A 21,597-nucleotide genomic window follows, 5' to 3' on the forward strand; every position below is an offset into this window, starting at 1 on the left:
ATATACTAATGGAAAACTAAGACTTTTTAGACAGAATTTGCCCAAGGCTGCAAAATGAGTCCATGGCAGAAGTAGGATCTGAATCTTGGGCCCTCTGTTCCAAGGCCAAGTCTCTAGCCCTTGGACTGCACATCATCTCTAAGACTACACCCTCAAAACATGCAACATGATATATTGGATAAGTAGGACTGTTTTATGCAGTAAAGTAGATGGCTGCATTGAATAATTTGACAGCTGTCCTTCTCAAGGTTGATTTTCTGCTATGCATAAGAAAATTATAAGACTGACATTTGGATGAAGGAAACATGTGCGAGTGATCATTTTGTAATAAGTGTGTGTGTGGATCTTACTTCGGCCACTAATGTAATGTATTCCATCTGCCATGTGGAGTATTCAATTCCCACTCATTATTGTTGTTTGACATAATTCAGATTCCCCCCCCCCCCAAAAAGAACCTTGTGGCAACAGAAGGCAGACATGAAGAAATTACAAACAGAGCAAAAACACACACAAAGGTGCTGAAAAGTCAGCTGGTTTGTACTATACTAGTTGAGTTCATGCAGGTCTCTGTTGAATCATTCAGCTTCATGACCAATCTACATGTTATAGGCCCTTGTAGAGAAGCTAACAATCAAAAGCATTCTTCAGCAGGTTCCATGTAGATTCCATAATATGTAGGGTGACTATATATGTCATAGAGCTTTTCTACACAAGGCATTTATTGTGTGCTCATCATTCCCCCCTCACAGTTGTTTACAGGTTCTTTAGATGACATTGTGAGCCTCCAGTTTCACTTCTGTTTTCAAAGATCAAGGTTTTTTAGAGCAGGGAAAATGCGGTATTATTTGTGAAAGAAAACACCTTTTCCACTTGTGTATTTGTGCTATACCACATTGCCACCTAGAGGTTATGTAGTGGGAAAGCAGGAAAAGAAACACTCTTTGTGTAGTGCTCAGATCTCAGTTCTGCAATGAAACCAAAACTAGATACAGCGGATTAACAGCCCATGGTTTCCATGTAAAATACTTGCACATGATGGCTTCTTTATGGCAATGCAGGAGTGGGGAACTTGTGGCCTCCAGATGTTTTGGACTTCAACTCCCATTAATCCCAGCCAGCATGGCTAATGGTCAGAAAAGATGAGAGTTAGAAACCAACAGCATGTGAAGAGACACAGGTTCTCCACCCCTGGGATAAAGCATGCTTGTGCCTCACTTAGTTCCTCTATGCTTGCTGTATACTTGATGATTGGGAGCCCAATATCTAAACTGACTCCATTGAAAATCAGTGCATTTGAGCAGACCTGGAGCCAAAGACTTGGCCCTCAACATGGTGCTGCTGATGGGTAGTGGAGGCTGGCGGCTCTTTTGGTGGGGCTGTAAATCCATTCTGGGTTTCAGTCAGAAGCAGCCAGAACTATAAAGGGGCTATTCAAGGTTCTGAACCTATTTTTGGGACCAGGGTTCAACACCTTGGATAGCCCCTTTAGAGTTTTGCCTGCTTCTGACTGAACCCCAGAATGGATTTACAGCCCAGGTTGGTTGCAGCAATGCCAGGTGGTGGACAATGCATGTTACAGGCCCTGAATGGAGCCTTTCTAGCATGGAAGCATTTTAGGCAGCTTCTGTGTTGTTGTTACCATAATCCATGATTCGGAAGACTCAGCATTGGAGTTTGGGAGCACCAAGGGCATCAAGACAGGTAGAGACCCCTGCCTGCATCAGATGGTCATGTGGGAACTCTCATCTGCCAAGAGCGACACTCCATTCATCCCCTGAAAATGTCCCCATGTAAACTTACTTGTGTGGCAGGGATGAGCCATCCTTTTGCTCCTGTGGGGCACATGCTAGTGTTGGGTGTCGTATGGCCAGAAGTGGGCAGGGCCTTCGATCCCCCTCCCCCTTTCTCTCTCACTCACACACAGTGTCATGCCCCCTCTGGAGGACCCCTCCTCTGAGGAGGAGCTAGAGCTCCCAGATACGGCCAACATCAAGGAGCTGCCATGGCAGGAGCCCCTGGGGAGCGTGGGCCCTCAGTGGAGATGACCATGGTTCCATCCCTCCAGGAGGAGGGGAGTTTGTTTGTTTGTTTATTTATTTCATTTCTTTATTTATTTCATTTCTATACCACCCAATAGCCAAAGCTCTCTGGACGGTTCACAAAAATTATTTGGGAGTTCTGCCTCTGAGGCAGAGGCTGGGCAACCACCTACCTCCAAGAGCATTGTCGTCTCAAGAGGCAGGCTAGCAGGGCTCCTTTAAGGCGAAGTGCTTGAAAAGAAAGAAGGACTACTCAAGAGGAAGAGACTCCTCAGGAGCAAGGCCTGTAACAAACTGCAGCTGAGGCCCGCATGGGGTTCAGGAAGCTCTGGCAATAAAGTCAGTCTAGCCCTGGCTCGACAAACAATGTCTTCTACTGCCTAGTACTTCTGATCTTGCTATGTGATTGAATATTTGTGCTACTGACCTTGGCTCCTGCTTGACTCTGCTTCTTGGACTGTGCATTGTATCTGACTCCTTATCTGTGTTGTGACCTTGGCTGCTCTTCAGACCTCTCTTTTGGAACTCTCCCTCTTGCCTGCTAAAACTGTGCTTTTGACCATTGCCTGTTTATTGACTTGTTGGATTGACCCTTAGTTTAACCTAATGCTGGGCCTGATCCAGCTATAGCAAGACACACAGCCAAACATACATGAACACACAGTCTTCTGCCATTTTCTCTCTTTCTCTCTCTCTCTCCTGCATGCAAACAGATGTGCATGTGTGTACACAGAGAATGGGAGCTGGGGAGTGGGAAGGAAGGGAGGCACATGGGATTGCTGCAATCCCATTGCACACTTTCCCCATCTTTGTTGCCCACCTGATTAGTGCTGGAAACAACTGAGGCATGCACCTATTTGTATGTTCCTCAGCTGTTCTGAGCACTAATTATCTGGGCAGTGGAAAGAGATCTGCAGACCACATATAAGTTGGCCCAGGGCTTCAAGCTGCCCGTGGGCCATCTGTATGGGTAGCATAATGATTCCTTCCCAGAAACACCCTTGGCTCCTGGCATCCTGACTTCAGAAATAACTTTGCAACAGAGCTCATAGAGAACACAGATTGTTTTATTTTAAAATCCCTTGGGGAAGATTTTAATTGAAATAAATTATAATTTAGTGCAACTTAGGGGGATCTTATTCCTGCATTGGTATCTATCCCTCCTTTTGTTCTAATGTCGCACTTCCAGTCCCACCACAGTCCCAAAGCTACTTCAGGTTATTTTCCAATGTCACTGAAGGACATTGCTCAAAAATAGACTGCTTTCCCTTTAACTGTTATTTAACTGTTTCCTTTGGGGTTGAAGGGTGGTACATAAATATGTTCAATCAATAAACAAGGTGAACTTTCCCATTTAGTTAAGGTTATCAGCTCACCTCCCTGCCACAGCATATAAACTCTCACTAGGCTTCTGACCAGTGCTGGGTCAACACACACCAGCTTGCCAATCCCTTTGTTTTAAGGTCCCTCTGTGTCCTGATTCAGTGTCTACCATCTGAAAATTCTAACTTGCATCGTATGTTATCACAACTATTGCCTGACTGTTTGATTACCTACCAGCCAGCTGGCCAACTGAAATATATGCTATGGTGGCAAGGTGTCCTTTATTTACAGGGAACAGTCCTCTATGTGAAGGCATCCTCTATTTGAAGGGCTGTCCTGTCCACTTCTGCATTGAAGATAAAGATACACCTGAAGGGAGAGCAGTGAGCTTGAAGTTGTCCATCAACAGCACCTGAACAGCAGACTGAACAGGCAGACACACAGGTCGCCTGGCTGCAGTCTTTCACAGTATGGTGAGATGGGCTGTATTTCTATTTAAATGATAATAATTTCTACATTTGCAACAATACATATCAATGAGCATATGCAGATGTTATGCAAAACACTGTCCACTCTGGTGGTGCATTTCCTCTTTTTTGGTGATTCATAAGTGCTCAACCTTTCCATACAGTTGCCCCTGCCACTGGATGTTGGTTCCTCTGCAGAGTTTAGCTTTGAACAAGAGAATGCCAGGGCCTTTAGACTGGCTCAACATAGAGCTGCTCATTACACGTCAACTGAAAAAACAGTAACAAAAGAAGCCATTTCAAGTTGGGTGGGGGCTTAACAATGAATTGTTAAGAGACTAGATTTATGATGCATATAAGCCCACACATAAACAAAAATATATGCGCATTCATATTTTTTGCATATGTAAACAAACACTACATAGATATCTGTCCAACGTATTAATGAACGGTCCTTTCCATGGGATCCTTGCCAAGCTGAATTATTTCCGTTGTGTTTTCACTATTCTTACAGTACAAATCATATTGGTGGTTCACTTTGCTTTCTGATGCCCAAAGTGGAATAGCCTGGTAGGCCTGAAATTGCCATTTCGCAGTATTTTCATTCATAGGACTCTGTTTGAACAAGCCACAGAAAATCCATTTATAGACTCATAATTGTTATGGTCACTTCTGACATGAGTTAATGGGTCAATTTTGCTGCGCTAACGCAAACACTTTGTTAAAATGAAATTTTAATCGTGCCTTTTATTTTCCACCAGAGTAAAGCAAATCCTCTTGTGCTGCTTTTGATGTGCCTGAGAACAGAGGTATATAGGCTGCCAGTCCTTTGGATCCAGATAGATTTTTTAAAATTGTGCTCAAGCATCCGTTATCATTTATTTACTTATATTCCAGCCAACCACATTACAGAGAGCACCAGGAAAGAAACTAAAAGGACTTTGATTCTGGGATATTTTTTTCTTCTCAGGAATGTCAAGTTGCAAGGTTTGTGGGCTATTTCCTAAAAACTCTAACCACCTTCCTCAACCTGGTGCCCTCCAGATGCATTGGACAAGAATGCTTAGCATCCCCAGCCAGCCTGGGGCCAACTCTTTTTTTGATCATTTGTGTGGGTGGAGTGAAAATGTCCTTAAAGGTTATTTTGATCATCAAGAGGTGGTGATGACCCTGAGAAATGCTTAACTACTTTCATGGAGTATGCGTGTGCGCGCCTTTCCTTAATTTAAATAGAATACAAGGTGCCAAGGGTGTTGTTCTTCCTTAAAAAAAAACCCCTAACTTGTAAAAAAAACCCAAAAAACCACTCCTGAGCTGTGGGCCACGCAGCACTTTTTTACTTCCTTAACAGAACAGCCCATGGAAATGACAATGCATATTGGATTTTTAACCAGTCAACTAAAATTTAACAAATCAAGCAAAAAGCCCTCAGCATCTCATATTTTATTTGAAATTAAGGTAATTCATGCCTGACCCCTATGAAAGGTTTTTAGAATCCATACCTGTCTGAGGATCAAGGAAAATTCCTCCACTTTCACAGGGGAGAAAAGGGCCTTGTGCGGGGGGGGGGGGGGGATTTGGGGCATAGTTTTAGTCTGCACACAATTTTGAGACTGAACACAGCTGAACACAGCCCACCAGTTAGCCTGCCACTTGCCTGAAAGACCTCTTGTTTTTAGGCTCCCAGGCAGGCAACAGAAGCAGGAAGTTTAGCAAGTCCCTGGTGGCTGTCATACAGGGCTGCATTTCATTTGTTGCATCACAGGCTGTGTAGGCCTAATTTAGTTTTTGAGAGTATTTGATGGATGACATGCAATGGTATTTAGTATTGATGGTATCCTATGAGTGCTGTGCAATAGTTTTAATATTGTTAGCCAACATGCAATAGTATTTAATATTTTATAGCATTTGATGGATGACCTGCCATGGAATTTAAATACATACATACATTTAGTATTACAGAGAAAGGATGGCTTTTTGATATCTGTCAACTGCCAAAATCAAAACAATTAAGAGGTATTAACAATTCCAAAAAACTCAAAACTTCTAATTTTTTAATCAGGTGCTGGATTTTCTTTGTTGATTGATTAAAATTGTGTGTTGTGTGTGCACTGTCTGTTTATATGTTTTTATATAAATGGTTTTTACATACAAAATGGGATATTCAATTAAATGGTCAACTGCACTACCTCAAATCCTTGACTTGCTGATTTGCAGTTTGCCAATCCTGTACATCAGCTTTTCCTCCTAGGACCATCTAATGGTTTATTTATTAAATTTATATCCCACATTTCCACCAGAAATGGTGCTCAAGGCTCTAGTCTCCCATTTAGAGTGTGTGTGTGTGTGTATGTGTGTGTGAGAGAGAGAGAGAGAGAGAGAGAGAGAGCACGAGCGCACAATTTGGTTTTTTTTATGCTTTCCTCTTTGTAACATATAAAAGCTTATTTGGTAAATACCATAAATAAAGATTTATCTCCTGTCCTAGGTTTCATGTTTTCTGCTGATACTGCACATGCCCACCCATGTGAAGTGTAGACATTTGGCCAATGCGTGGGCATCCAATATGCAACATGAGTGTTACACATAGGACAGATACCCGGACATGGGCGGGGGCATAGTCAGGCCTGCACTTTTGCCTGTCTCTCTAGTGCCGTCTTTGTGCCTGCTTCCTATGACCAGAGAAAACATTGCCCTTCATCTTTGGGGGTGGAGATGATGCATAGAAGTATAGCACATGTTAGAATGGTAGTGTCTAATGTTTTGGATTTGTCTTGTAGACATTTGGCAAAAAGTGAATGCTTGTAAATAAGCACTGGGCACCATGTTTTAAGATGATAGTGGACATAAAACATGCAAACACCATTTGCAGGTGTGCACAGCATAAGGAAACAGGAGCAGGCCACCGCTAGGAGCAGAAGAGAGAGGAACAGACAAAGGCAACATCAATGGGAGGAAAAAGGAAACTCAAAAGCCAGCGGGTTGTACTTTTTCCACTAGCATAATGTTGGTACAAGAGGTGGAATTGAATGCAGCCCAATGCCCTGGGGAGAACAATCCTATGGCTACTAGACAGTGTTTAGAGGGCCATAGGATTTTTCGGTTTCTGGGAACTCAGCTCAGAGCCAGGCTCCGAGTTCACTTCCCAGAAACTGCACTCGCTGCCCCCTTGTAGGTGGCATGGTTCTTCCCTGTCTTCACACTTGTAACTGCAACATGGAGTGGGTGAAAAGGGGGCATTCCCAGGGGCGGGGAGGGGAGGAGACCACAGAAGCATTGTTACAATACTTCCTATGCACCCTCCAGCCTCCGCACCCCCCGCTCTGAGGTCCCCAGCTAGACAGGCCAAATCGGCTGTCTAGCTGCAAATTCAGGGTGGCCAGAGTGTGGAGTAGAAGATTGCTTCCATGCTCCTCCTGCCCTGCACTGGATAGTCGGCCACCTTTGAGTTTGGAGGCAGCCTACTGCCCTGATAGGATTGTGTCCTTAATGTAGACTGCAAGAGCTTAACTAGCGCATTGTGTCAGACTCATCCACTGCAAGGGCTTATCCTAGCTGAATATATGGGCCAATGATAAAATATGTATCTGTGTCTAGACAAAAAAACCTGCAGCTCACAAGTGCAGTAAGTGAAAGAGAAATTAGCAATTATAATATGCACTATTACTGAAATCTAAGTATAGTCAGGACAGCTCTCTCGTTTTTATCCTTGAATCATACTGAGGTTTTTGGTACCTCCTTAGCAATTTTATGGAGCCCGCCCTTCTGGATGTTTGTTCTTGCCACTATAATTGCATTAAACATCAATTTTAGTCATGGTTAACTGGAATAAAACACATAAATGCCATCTTTGCAGACTAACCTAGATAAAACTAAAAATGCCCGTATTTTACAGTGCCATTGAAAGTTCAAATTACTTGGAAAGAACTACTTATTTTAAGAAAATAACCCTCATAACTTGACATAATCTCAAAGTGTCATTTTCAGTGTCTTGGATGAAAATATTGATCCCAGACTAAAAACATTCATTACCAATGCTACTTTTCTGCTCCACAAATTCTATTACATTTTGACACAATGGCACAATGAATATCAAATGTAAGAGATGGCACAGGATGAAATTAAAAGAAATCCTGGTTTTGTTTTTGGATTGCCCTGGGAGATCCTAACAAGAAAAATACCTTATCGGCTTTGAAAATGACAGGGTTAGAAAGCATGCAGATGCTTCTGGCTTTCATATGTTAACAGGATATAAAAGCTTATTATAATTCTACATCCTACCCAAATATGATTCCTTAAACAAATTTCTAGTTCAGCCTGAGGCTGTGATGCACAAACCATGCAAATGGGTGCATTAGGCCTTCCATTCACAGTGCATTAAATGAGTGTATTTAAATTTAAGCTACCATCAGTAGAGAAATGTGACTCAGATCTAAAGCTATGCAGAGAGGGCAGTGGTTGGAGACAGGTGATATTTTTTTAAATAAGGGTTAGAAGTGGCATGATAACAGCCGCTGGCCATGGTGAACAGACCCATACTGCTGTCATCTGCATTCACACATTTTGCATATTTATAGACACCTGAAGGAGGCATGATAGAGGCATTGTTGTCCAGTAGTTCACATGTTCATATTTTATGCTTCACCATCTATGGTCACTAGTCAAGTAGCTCTTACAGAATTTAAAGTACCAAAAATATCCCAGAATAAGTAAATCAGAGGCAATCCTATGTTCACAAGACACTGTCTAGAGGGCTGTAGGATTTTTAGACACTGTCCAGAGGGCCGTAGGATTTTTTGGTTGCTGGGAACTGAGCTTGGAGCCAGGGCTCCTACCTTGGTTCCCAGAAACTGTGCTCCCTGCCCCTGCCCACTCATAGCCAGCGTGGCTCTCCATGCTGGCTGCTTCTCCATGCTTGCAAACGGAGCGTGGAGAGGGTGAAAGGGGGATGGGAGGAGAGGAGAGGAGACTGGGGAAGCCTCTTTATGAGGCTTCCTATGAGCCATACAGCCTCCCCCGCTGTCATTCCAATGTCCCTGGCTAAATACATGAAATCGTGTGTCTAGCTGGAAATGCAGGGTGGCCAGAGCACAGAGGAGAGAATCCCCTTCATGCTTCAGCCACCCTGCATAAGATAGCTGCCAGCCTCCAAGTTCAGAGGCTGGCAATGACCTTCATAGGATTGCGGCCTAACTCAGTATGTGGCCCAAAAGGGTAGTCTTCGGTCAAACCGATTTTTCAGATTGTTGTAGCAGTATAAGTTCTGTGAAACATGTCTGACCATAAGACCACGGCACGATAGGAAAAAATAAAATAAACTTGTGCTTCTGACTCTTCTTTGGGTCTTTGCTGGATGCTTTTTAGAGTTTTACAACTGTGTAGAATTCATTTGATGATGTACAATAGTGGGGGATGAAAATGAGCGTGTATCTCTATCATATCTTCTGAACCATTCCATAAAACTATAAATCCAGTTGAAGTTAAGCAAATTATCCTGAAGTTAGGAGGGGAAGGGCCATAGCCTTGCATGTGAAAGGTCCCAGGTTCAATTCCTGGCGTCTCCAGTTAGGGCTGGCAAATAGTCCTGTCTAAAATCCCAGGGAACTGTTGCCAGTCAGTGCAGTCCAAGGATGGGAATGTGTGGCTCTCCAGATCTCATTAGACTGTAGCTCTCATCATTCCTTTGCATTAGTTATGCTAGTTAGGGCTGATGGGAGTTGCAGTCCATCAACATCTAGAGGGCCACACATTCTCCATCCATGGTGTAGACAATACTGAGGTAGATGGACCAGTGGTATAAGACAGATTCCTATGAGTATAAGGAGATTAATATACCAGTCCTAAACGCATTTATTTAGAATCAAGTTCTATTGATTTAAATGGACCTTGCTTCCAAATGTTCTTAGTCTTAATGACTTTTCCAGCATAAAAGATAATGTGATCTAGTTCCCAGTCTTGTCTTTACTATAAGCCAAGTTTTTTTTCCAGTAATGATTCATTAACAATTTACTGCTCATAGTCTTTGCACATTATTAATAGACTGCAATAATGCAATACTTTCTTCACAACAAAATCATTCTAAAAGGAATTGTTTTCAATGAAACAAAATATTAATGCCAAGAAAGTGACATCTAGTCTTTGGTTTGCTAATTTAAACATTATTACAATACTATAGTTTTGTACGATTTATACATGGGGTGCTTCCAGACAAGGTTTTTATTTTGCAATAGCCCAGCCTCATCCATGGAATTTTACAGGGAGTCCAGACGTCATTGTTTTCTAGTTGTAACCCTCCTGTGTTTTCCCACTGGTTCTTCTGTCTTTTCTTTTACCAGAAAAAAACCATTAGGGAGGAAAAATGAAATATTTGCTCAATGCCTTTTGACTGGTAGTGCTAGGAGCTCTCTGTCTGGAAGCATCCAGGGTTTAAAACAGGAAATGAAAGCAGCAAGCAGAAAATGAAAGATAAGGCGCTTGATATTTTGTAGTATATTTTCTTTTTGCTTTAAAACAATAAATAGTCCAGTGTTAGATTTTTTTCACACAGTTTTTTTTTTTAGCAAAAGCACTTCAAATTGTTTTTATGATTGGCAAATTGCTCTTGAAATGAGGATGTTATGTTTGGTTGCTAAACACAAGTTCTTCAGTGCAGTAATATCTTTAAAAAAATGGGGCCAATTTGGGTATAGTTATGTTGCTAAACATAAGTTCTTCAGGACAGTAAAAAAAAAAGGGGCCAATTTGGTTATAGTTACAAATACAGAACAGCGTAAGGCATAACAGTCAGTTTTACCCTTTCTTCATTGTGATCTATTGACATGAACATGAAACTGGAAATCTGATTTCAAATCCCACCCAAGCCAGTGGTAAATCACTTTTGCTTTGCCCATTCTTCCGTAATCAATTGTCTGTATCAAAGATTATTATGGTGATATTTATTGGTCATATTTATTTCATTCATTGCCTATATTTCTGCACTGCCCAATATCCACACTATGCACTTAAACTGGTTTAACCATCATTCCTTCTTCCCAGGGAACGCTATGAATTGTAGTTCAGAAATGCCAGTGGGGCTATGGATCTTCTAAAACATGGATGGGGAACCTGTTGAGGGCAACCTTCCAGCAGTAGGAAGGGTGGATGCCAGCAGTCAGTGGGGCCAAAGCCAAAAGTGGGCAAGGCCACTAATGTTTTCTGTCTGTCTCTCTTTATGCCACACCTCTCTCTCTCTCTCTCCACCCATCCTGTGGGCTGCTGGGTGAACGAATCTCCCTTGCCAGAGATCTAAACTAATCGCTCACAGAGGGCTTTTGAAATTAGGCTGAGCGGTACATGTGATCCTTGGGCCACAGGTTGCCCAATCCTGCTCTAACAGAATTGTCAGCATCTCATCAAACTAGAATTCCCATTACTCTTTGTGGGAAACCATGGCAATTAAAATGATATAAAATGGATATTTTGTATTGTAGATATGGCCTGAGAAAAAGGATTATAATAATTTGCACACTCAAAATGAAAACTAATTATTGAGTGGAGTGGACCTGTTGGATTTATATATCCAATGGCCTAGTGAATGTGTAATATACTGTGCCCAATAATAGAAAAAGTGGGGAGATCTTTCCAAATACGTTGCCACTGAAAGCTTTGTTTCATTATCTGTTTTGATTTGAGAGTGTAGTTCTGGGATTTTCTCTTCAATCTACACTGTTGGTTTATATTATTGGTAGCTATGGGAGGGGCCATAGCTCAGTGTGTTAGAGCACACGCTTGGCATACAGAAGGTCCCAGGTTCGATCCCCAGCTTTTCCGGGTAGGGTGAGGACAGAATCCTGCCTGAAACCCTGGAGAGCTGCTGCCAGTCAGTGTCGACAATACTGGGCTAGATGAACCACAGGTCTGACTCAGTATAAGGCAGCTTCCTGTGTTCCTATATTCCTATGTACTATTATTATACCTGAACATTATCTTCCTTGAATATATAAACTTTTCCATGTAGTGTTTTCAAAGAACACAGCATGTTGGGGTAGGACGACGACAACAAGTTCAAATCAGGCTGTTCCAAGCTTTCCATCTGGGTCTTTGCAACATCCTCATGAATTTGCTGCCAGTTTGTTTATGTTTGGCTTTGGCATCATTCCTGGGTGACATATTGATGAGGCATGGACCCAAGCTATATATAATAGTCATATAATAGTCATAGACCTGCCACATATGAACTGTAGGGGTCTGACTTAAAATGAGGAGTGTGACAGTAAGGAAAGCTGAACTCTCCCCCATCTGTTTCTTACCTGCTGGCAACCCTTCCCCCTCCAAGCATTTTTCTCCCACCTAGGCTCACTTGTGGTATAGTGAAGTGAAAAAAATGACGTCTGGAGACAGATTGGTGACTGAGTGTTAAGTCATGGATCAGGGTGGGAGGGTTCAGTACTCTTCACCCACACACATCTTTTACTTATTATATTGGACATGCACTCCAAGCTTTATTGGAACTAGGGATGTCTGTTGCTGGGAAATCTGGTTCTTTTTTTGGCTTTACGGAATTCCGTTGTGTGTACATCTCACTTTGAGTCTGTAAGCCGAGCTGAGGGCTGTTCCCCAAACTGCAGGAACTTTTATGCACATTGTTTTGAAAGGTTCTGCAATTTGGGCAGATTTCTGGGCAATCTGCACAAATTATGGCCAATTATGCAAATGTGGCCATAATTTGCATAATCTGCGCAAATTTGGTCATAATTTGTGCAAATTGCTCCGAAATGTGCACAAGTTCCAGAGCCTCTCCCCAGCTCAAATTTCCCAAATTTCCCAAAAGCTCAAAATTCCCAGAAAATCCACAAACTGGCCTGATTCAGATCGGGTTGCATGCCACAGCGGGGACTGAAATGAAGTCTGGGAGGCTAAGCCTAGGGAGGCCAAGCCTTGTTGAACTCCATCCCCCAAATGGATTTCTCCAACATCCCTAACTGGGACAGACCTTTGGTTAATGACAAGTCTTCAGACTGCCACCATCATGAGTAGTTTGCGCTTATAAGACTTGAGCAGGACCCGATTCAAGAGTATTTGCTGTAAAGGAGGACTTTGTGGTTCAAGTATACTCCTAATTATAGGAGTATAGCAAAATATTATTGCTTTTAAAATGAACTGTTAGATCATTTTTATATATTGGAGAGCAGAGAGGGGTGCTAACTTAGAAGAAGGAGAAATAGTATCAGATTTATCCATAACCTTGGCACAAGGTATGAATACTGTTTAATAGGCAGTATACTATATAGATTTTCTTTGATGGGTAATTGCTTTGATTTTATTGATTGCTTTTATTACATTTACCAGCATCGATCAATTATTTTGCCTTCCCTGAGAGTTTATTTTAGAAGGAAAATCATTGAACAGATGGAGAACTGCTATAGTAGATAGAGCATACGACTTTACCTGCTTTGCCACAAAATTCCTGCTTTGCCACAAAATGCATTAGGTAACCTTGGGTCTGTCACTATGACTCAGTTGAGATGTGATAGGAGCAGATACATGTCCCAGTTGCATACAAATATAATATGGCTGTGTGTGTCAGTTTTTATCAGAAAAATGGGTTCATGGGTAAGGAATGCAGAACCCTTCCCTTGCCTGCCACCTGCAACCCCTCTCCCAATGTGTATTTTCCCAGCCAAGCTTAGTTCTAGTATCTGAGCTCAGCTGACAAAAAAAAAGACTGGAGAAGACAGAGGGGGAGAAGCTTTAGCACCTCCCGAAGACACTCTTTTTGATATCTGGACCCCTCACTTTTTTCTGTGATTGGAGCAGATTTGGGTGTAAACAGATGTTATCTGCCATAGTCGTGTCTAATTTGGCCTTAGCCTAACCTACCACACAGTGAGGATAATTGGGTGGGGGCCTTGTATGCTGATCTGAGAGCCTTGGAGAAAAGGTGGCATAGAAATGTAATAAATAAGTACTATATCAATCACAGGGAAATGGTAAAGCACATCTTAAAGCACATTTATGCAACCGCATTTCTCAGATGGGAACATATCTCAAATTTTCTGTAGAAAGTTGAAAAAAATTAGAACATCTAGAAACCAGCACAGCATTTTTAGGAACCATGGTCAGTGGGCACCTAAGCCTTCTCTAGCCCTGCCATACAACATAACTGTTGGACTCCAGAGATCCGAACATGCTGGTAGAGAAATCACACCAAGAAATGCAGGGGCGCACTGATCTTTTCTGAAGAATGAGATACCAATTTCTAAAATTTAACTTAAACTACATAAGCATGAATGCCAAAGACCAATGAACACTTGGGGGTGGAGGGTGGGGATGCTCTAGAACCATTCAGGTCAAATTCTGCTCTACTGTTTTGTGCAAATAACACATTACCACTGTCTGTAGAACTGACTAGGATCTAGAACTAAAATCTTATAAAGCTGAACTGCTGAAGATGTGGTTGAGGGTTATGATCTAAAATGGAGTCCCACATTAAGCCTAATAATTTCATAAACTGTTACAGCATGGTCCATTAGTTTGTGTCTGTCTAAGCCAGGGCTAGGAAACCGGAGGGCCACACTCCATCGGGGATAACCCGTTGGGGGCTGCATGGCAGCAGTATGTGGGGAGTAAGCCATTGGTGGGAGGTGCTAGAATCAAAAGTGGATGGGGCCATCCTTTTTCTTTGACTCTTTCTGACACTCCCCCCGGCCTTTTTCTCTCTCCCTCTTCCTTCCTGCCCTGCAGGCTGCCGATCACTGTTGGTAGAGGTCTGTACTGATCGCTTCCAGAGGGCTTTTGAAATTAGGCCAAGGGCCACAGGCTGCCAATCTCTAGTCTGAGCATTTGGCAAAGGGCCGTAGCTCAATGGTAGGGCACATGCTTTGCATGCAGAAGGTTCCAGGTTCAATCCCTGGCATTTTCAGGTAGGGCTAGGAAAGAATCCTCCCTGAAACCCTGGAGAGCTGCTTCCAGTGAGCGTCAACAATACTGGGCCAGATGGACCAATGGTTTGTCTCAGTATAAGGCAGCTTCCTATGTTTTAGGGGAAGAGCCATGGCCCAGTGGTAGAGCACATGCTTTGCATGTGGAAGGTCCTAGATTCAATCCCTGGCATCTTCAGGTACGGATGGAAAAATTCCTGCCTGAAACCCCAGAGAGTCATTGCTAGTTGGTGTTGACCATATTGGGCTAGATGGATCAGTTGTCTGACTAGGTATAAGGCAGCTTCCTATATTCTACTTAAACATTTGATTAATTAAGGGTGTAATCCTGTGCATGTTTAGACAGAAAAAGTCCTACAACTCCCAGCATGCCCCAGCCAGCCATGCTGGCTGAGGACTGCTGGGAGTTGTAGGCCATTTTTCTGCCTAAACATGCATAGGATTGTGCCCTATGGCTCTATTCCCATACTAACTTACATTACATTCAATAGTACTTCCTTCCAAGTAGATAGTACTGTAAATCACATGTCTGGCCCTACTGATATTTTTATAGTTGGGAAGCACTGAACATGCTCCAACCAGAGTTAAGATCCTTTAAGTTCCATTGATTGCAGTGTGCTTAAGCATGTGCTTATATCGCTCTCATTTAAATTACTGTGACTTAAAGACTGCTTAACTTTGGCTGGATCATGCTTATTGTGTATATTAGATGTATTTAGAACAAAAGCTAGGACAGTTTGGAAGGAAATAACATGAACATGCAAATATGCAGCTAGATTTTGATAGATCTAGGAAAAAAGCATCACATATGACCCCAAACATCAGTAAAATATCATTGGACAAACAGAACCCCCCACAGATATTTATCAAATGGGCAATCTTCCTATAAAGCAATGCATTTATTTAATACATATCCCTTTTGAATTATATCCCCCTTTTCATTAAAATAAAGCAACTTTCAACAACTAAAACAACATACCTCAAAAGACAAAACCATCACCATTTAATAAAGCAAGTTCAGATCACATTCTGGTTTATTGGTAGATTAAAAGCCTGCTTAAACAGGAATGGCTTAACTTGTTCCAGGATAAACAATGGTGAGTTTTTCTGAGAAAGGAATCCTACAGAATGGGGCCACTACTCTAAAGTCCTTGTCCGTGCTGATGCTACTTGAATAAAGTTTTTGAAATTGGTACAATCCTATTTACTTGCACTTGGTTATCAGTAAACACCTCTGAACCAAATGCAACTTACTTGCAAGTAAACCAGCTAAACTGATGGCTAAATATACACCCTCTGAATATGGAGGGTCTATCTCTGAGTAACAATAGATGGTGGGACAAAGAATTAGGAATGGCTAGGGGTAGGCAGAAGGTACATATCCAGATGTTTTAGACTTCATCTTCCAGAAGCCCTTGCCAGCATGGCCAATGATAAGGAGTGCTTAGTGTTGAAGTACAAAACATCTGGAGATCTACTTTCTGCTCACCCCTGTTTTACAGGTGTATTGGATTTGGTTTCAGAAGAATGGTGGGCAGTCAGGTGTGAATTTGCTCAGAGTCATATGCAGTGTATAGTGTAATAAGTACACTAATTTGGTAGAGCAGCTGGCAATTTTTATGATTTTAGAGTTGGTTCTTATAGCTATATTCACAAACAGTGAAGGCCATGCTTTTTGCTACTAATGGAAGCTAAAACAATGCACAGTAGTTGCTTTGCACTGTAGCTGTATGGTTTGTACCTTCTAACGGATAAAGATGCTCTTCCTATGCTATGAGAAACTTATTATGCTGCCAAGAGAGAAAGGCCCCGCCACCTGCTCATGGGAAAGACATGCCACCTGCTCAGACAACCAGCCCCATAGGACAGTGCCTGTCACTCCCCTGGGAACCAGAGCGACTGAACCGAGAGTTAAGGGCATGTGTAAACTTTCTTTGTTTCTTTTATTCTCTGCATCCATTTTCCATCAATAAAACTTCATTCTTCCACACAAGTGTATTTAAGTCATATTGGTATCCTTGACTCTGTTTAGAGTGTGGGTCCTGGCTGGACCAGGCCTCAAGTTTAAGACAACAGGTATCTTACTAGCTCTGTTAGAAACAAAATGCTGGACTAGATAGACCTTGGTCTCAGTACCTGGAGCACACCCTAACTCAGCTTGGATTAGGGGCAGAGCTTCCAGGTTAGAGCATATTATTTCCAGGCATGTTAGTGCCCTTGGCACATCTCTCTTTGGGTATTAGTTGTCAGAGGAGAACTCTTTGAGCTGCAAGGACCAGAATTCATGCAGCTCCCATAGAGCTGGCCTTCTAACTTTAAGGACCATCCATGGTAGAAAGTTGGTCTACATAATTGAATAATAGTATAAACCTGTTGTAAAATCAATGTCTGGTTCTTCATCTGTTCATTAGTTGGTTTTCCTCTGAAGTAAATTTCCTGTAGCACAATTATTTATTTTAAAATAAAAATACTTGACAGGACTCCTCTGTAATGAAAACCAAGTGTTTCATGCAACACTGAGACATATTTGTGTTGTTCAGAAACACCATCTCTAACTCCTTACAGTAGGACATTAACTTGGAGAATTTTACAACTGAGAGGGTTGCCAGCTTTTTACCCCTTGATAGAGCCCCTGTGCTTTTAAGAGCCATGTTACAGTTTAAATGTAACAGACAGAGCTTTCCCCATCAGATTCTTTTTCAGTGGGGAAAAGCACAGAGTCCTAATGAGGTTATAAAGTGCCAGCCATACCCAGTGGAATGGGGAGATCGAGGAAGTGGTTGGACTGTGTTTTTGTTACCCAAAAAGTTATTCTTAATTTGATGAGTAAGAAATGGAGAATTATTTACAGAACCAGCTTTCCCCCATTTGGGATGTGACGGCGCGCACACACACACACACATAAAAGAAAAGAAAGACTATTGTTTATATTGTGATGCAATTAATTATCTGGGGAAGATTTAAGGATAAGCAGTTGTATTGATGTATGCTAACAAATAATGGGCCTCAGGAAGGAAGGGCTGAATATTAGGGTAACCGAGTCTATTAATCAGCAGGTTTTTGGGTGCATCTAATGACCAGCACCACCTCGCCTGCATTAGGTTAGTGTGTTGTTCCTTAATTGAAGACTGAAGAGCCTTTTCCAGCCAATCCGATGGAATTCTGAACAGCGGCCTTCTGCAGGGATCAGTCTCTGACTGACGACAAATTATCAATACTGATTACCCGATTGCTGCAATGGGGAGGGGAAGGGAAGGGAATGAGCCCAGCACTGCAGGGCTGGCCAGACTCCTACGACTCCTGTCTGACTGTATTTGCATAAATAGCTGTCTCATACCCTTCCCTTGGGAATAACAAAGCGCCCTCTGCCACCAAGCTGGAATGGCCTCCTGTCATGTGGAGCATTTCTAAGCCAAAAGAAAGCAGCATTTAATGAAAGGATATCAGTGGGCATCCATATTCATTCTGGCCAAGAGCGCAAAAAATGAGCAAGGCAGTCTAACAAGGCGATTGCCAGCATGGATGACGAGGCTTTCGTTTCCAGGATCGGGGAGTAAGGAAAAATACCCCCCCCCCCAATCTTGTACTGATAATATTAGTTGTGTCTGTCAGTGTAAGAGGTTGATATCTTGAACCATTGCCTCTTCCCATTTCGATATATACTGATTTTCTTTTTGCAAAAGAAGGAGAAAGGAATTTGATTTTTTAAAAATCCGGTTCAGGTGTATGTAGCCAATCCATTTCTCCTTGGCACTTCCTGGTACCCATCCCACCCTTCACTGCAATATCAGTTTTCTCCACCAGAAAGCAGTTTTATTGCAGACTCAGAAAAAAAAAAGTCGGCCAGGGAGAGAGAGAGAGCGGGCGAGCGAGAAAGAGATGGGTTTGAAGGGATGGGAAAAGGAGAGGAGATTCCAGCAATTGCAGTCTTCTAAATTACACTAAATTTGGAAATATTACTGACTAGAAAATAATTTTTCTTGGTATGAATACCAAAGGCATCTGCCTCCGCCCCAACTGCAGTCCTGACTCCTGGAGAGCATTCAGAACACGGCAACGATCTTCTTCGGTTCGGAGGGAGGGAGCGCGCAGCACAGGGGTGTGGCTGGGGTTTGTCGAGTCGGCGGGCGCGGGGGGGGGGGAGGCTCCTTTTGCTCTAGTGAGACAAAATAAAAACAAAGTCTTTGGAGGACTTACAGCCGGTGGAGGAAACGGGTGGGGCGATTATGGGAAGGGGAAGACGGAGGAAGAGATTTATAATCCAGTGACCTACTTTTTGGCACAATCGGGCTGCACGTTTGATCAGGTGATAAAAAAGCAAGGGGAACGGAGAGGCGGCTGAAGAAACAGATCTTTGGAGCAAAAGAAAAAAAGAGAAGATAATGATGATGATGAGAATAATAGGAAGATGGTAATAATTTGGAAAAAGGCGATTCTTTCCTTTGATGTCCTCCAGCCCCTTCGTGTTTCTTCCTCGCTAGCAGAGGGGGAAAAAAAAACAAAGGGGGGGGGATTCCCTAGTGAGCCTGTGAGGAGGCGGATGGGTGGGGTCCGCCTGCATTCTGCTGGGCTGCTGGAGTCTGTGGCGTCGAGCTCTCTGCAGGTGCGCTTTTGCCGGGAACGCCCAGACCACCGGCCGGATTGCAAGCCTTACGCAAAGAAAGCCAAGGCGACCGCGGCCCTAAATCCCCCCCCCACGGAAGAAAAAGAGAACCCTCCATCTTTAGCACAAAGACACTCCAAGGCAGCGCAGCCCGACCCCGACCCCGACCCCCCACCCCGCGCTCCTACTGCAATGACAACGATCGTAAAACGTAAGGTTTGTCTCCATCCAATTCACGTGGTCGGCGTGCTGGTTAGTCCAAGAAGACGGGTCGCCCCCGCCCCCGAGACACTGCCCTAAACTCGTCTCCCGTCGGCAGTGAAATGATTGCAAATTCCCAGCTATCCGCAGAACGTGATTTTGGGGCCGAAGACAATTGCGCATCAAACATAGAATAACTTTTTCTTTTTTTTCTTTTCTTTTTTTCGCCACCCGTTATCCTCTGACTGTCACAGAAGCAGTCCGGACCTGGAGCCTTCCCATGAGCCACTAAATCGGAGCACTAGACTAGACGACTAGGATTTATTAAATCGGATTACATGGGAAATCCTCCGGCTGAATTGATTTGTAGGTCAGGCTGTGAAATCACCGAAGTGAAAACATCTTTAAAGTAAATCAGACCAGCTCCCTCCCGGTTATGGCTTAAACCAATAAGGAGGCTCATAATCACCGTCACTATAACAACAACAACAACAACAACAATAATATCAAAGCTACAACAATAACAACAGCAATATGTTCGTTTTATAAATACGAATGCAGAACCAAAGACAGCAGAAGGGTTATCGAAGAGAGTGGCTGTTACGTTGGAAGAAGGCAAAAAGAGATGGCATATTTCTTACCCATTGCAGTTTTAGCCATTGTGGGGTGTAGAGATGCTCAGAGGTTGTGAAGGCAAAGAGGTCCAGCTACAGCAGTGGAGAGACGGAGCGACACAGAGAGAGCGAGAGGGGGAGAGAGAGAGAGAGGACTAAGGCACTGAGTCAGCAGCGTGGGGCTGTGCAAAAGAAGGAGCAAAAGGCAGGAGCCCATGAATAATGATCACTCCTCAACCCAAGCAGATTGGCTCGAGAGGTCCCCTGACATGACTCCTGCGGAGCTAGAATCTCCGAGCATTAAATATTGATCTGCCAACGGTGCCGGAGTACAAAGTGCCAAAATGCAGTTTGAAATCGCAATCAGCTCTTGAATGTCGTCTTCCCCCCTTTACTTTCGTTTTGGTAGTACAGTCCATGTCAGATGCTTAATGTCTTACATGAAAAGCCTATTGGTCTTGAAATCTCTGGCTGTTGCTACCTGTAAAACATGCACGCATGCATTTTAACAGATTTTATGGTATTAATAGGACAAGATGGGGGAGGGGGGAATTCATGGATTTTTAAAAATCCATTCACGTTACACCTGATTTTGCATTCATGCATTCAGTTTATATATTTGTGACTGCAATCCTATGAATGCTTACTTGTGAATAAGGCCTATTGAACATGCCTAGGATTGCACTATTTGTGTATTAATGCAGTGGCTGACTGCTCTTTTGTGTCTTGGCTTGTTTTTCTCAAACTCTTCTAGGTATGATGTATGTCATAAAAATGGCAGGTGGATGAAGATTGTGAACAGCAGCTTCAAAAGTATGTGATAATCACTGTGCATCTTTCAAAATACAAATGGAAATGTGGAAGTTTGACATCCATATTATTCAATACCATAGAAAGATAAGACAGACAAAGTATGAACAATCTCAATGAGGCTGACGTACAGTTTCATTCAGCTATGCATGTGTTTGAAGCTTGTAAACAAAGAGAAATTCTTTTGTGAAGCCGATATGGTTCACAAACGAGGTGAACAGTTCTTTTTGTTTAAAGTGGTAACAATGGAAATAAAACTTTATTGTGATGTACACTTGGCGGAAAAAATAGCATGATCTTAGTTCAACACATTCCCTATTCCGTTAGAATAGAGAACTATTAGCATGTAGAGACCATCATTAACAACAAAAAATAAGAAGGAAAATTGTCTATGCCTTCCAGTAATTTAGTACTATCAAAAAAATATGGGATAATTGCTGAGCTTTAGCTTTCAAACATAGCCTACCTATTCTGCATAAGAAAATGGCAGTGTCTGGCAAGCAGGAGACTAGCAAATGTAAATATAAGCAGTTGAGAAGTTGTATAGTTATTATGATTTTCAGAAATAATGTGGATTGGACCAAGGTTTTTCTTTCTCTCTCTCTGACACAAATATATCTC

General features: G+C 42.6%; 1 protein-coding gene across 1 annotated transcript in view; it reads right to left on the bottom strand.

The window, feature by feature from the left end:
* The window catches only part of STMN2 (stathmin 2), a 40,245-nt gene extending 19,669 nt beyond the window's left edge, over window positions 1–20,576 (bottom strand). The window contains exon 1 of the mRNA XM_084848033.1: window positions 20,194–20,576. Within this exon, the coding sequence (XP_084704159.1) occupies window positions 20,194–20,212 (19 nt within the window). The 5' untranslated portion in view covers window positions 20,213–20,576. The remainder of the gene's footprint in view (window positions 1–20,193) is intronic.
* Between the last annotated feature and the right edge of the window lie 1,021 nt (window positions 20,577–21,597).

This window comes from Heloderma suspectum, chromosome 4 (genome assembly GCF_057233095.1).
Source record: "Heloderma suspectum isolate Gila_16-S chromosome 4, 16-S_ref, whole genome shotgun sequence".
Taxonomy (NCBI): Eukaryota; Metazoa; Chordata; class Lepidosauria; order Squamata; family Helodermatidae; genus Heloderma; species Heloderma suspectum.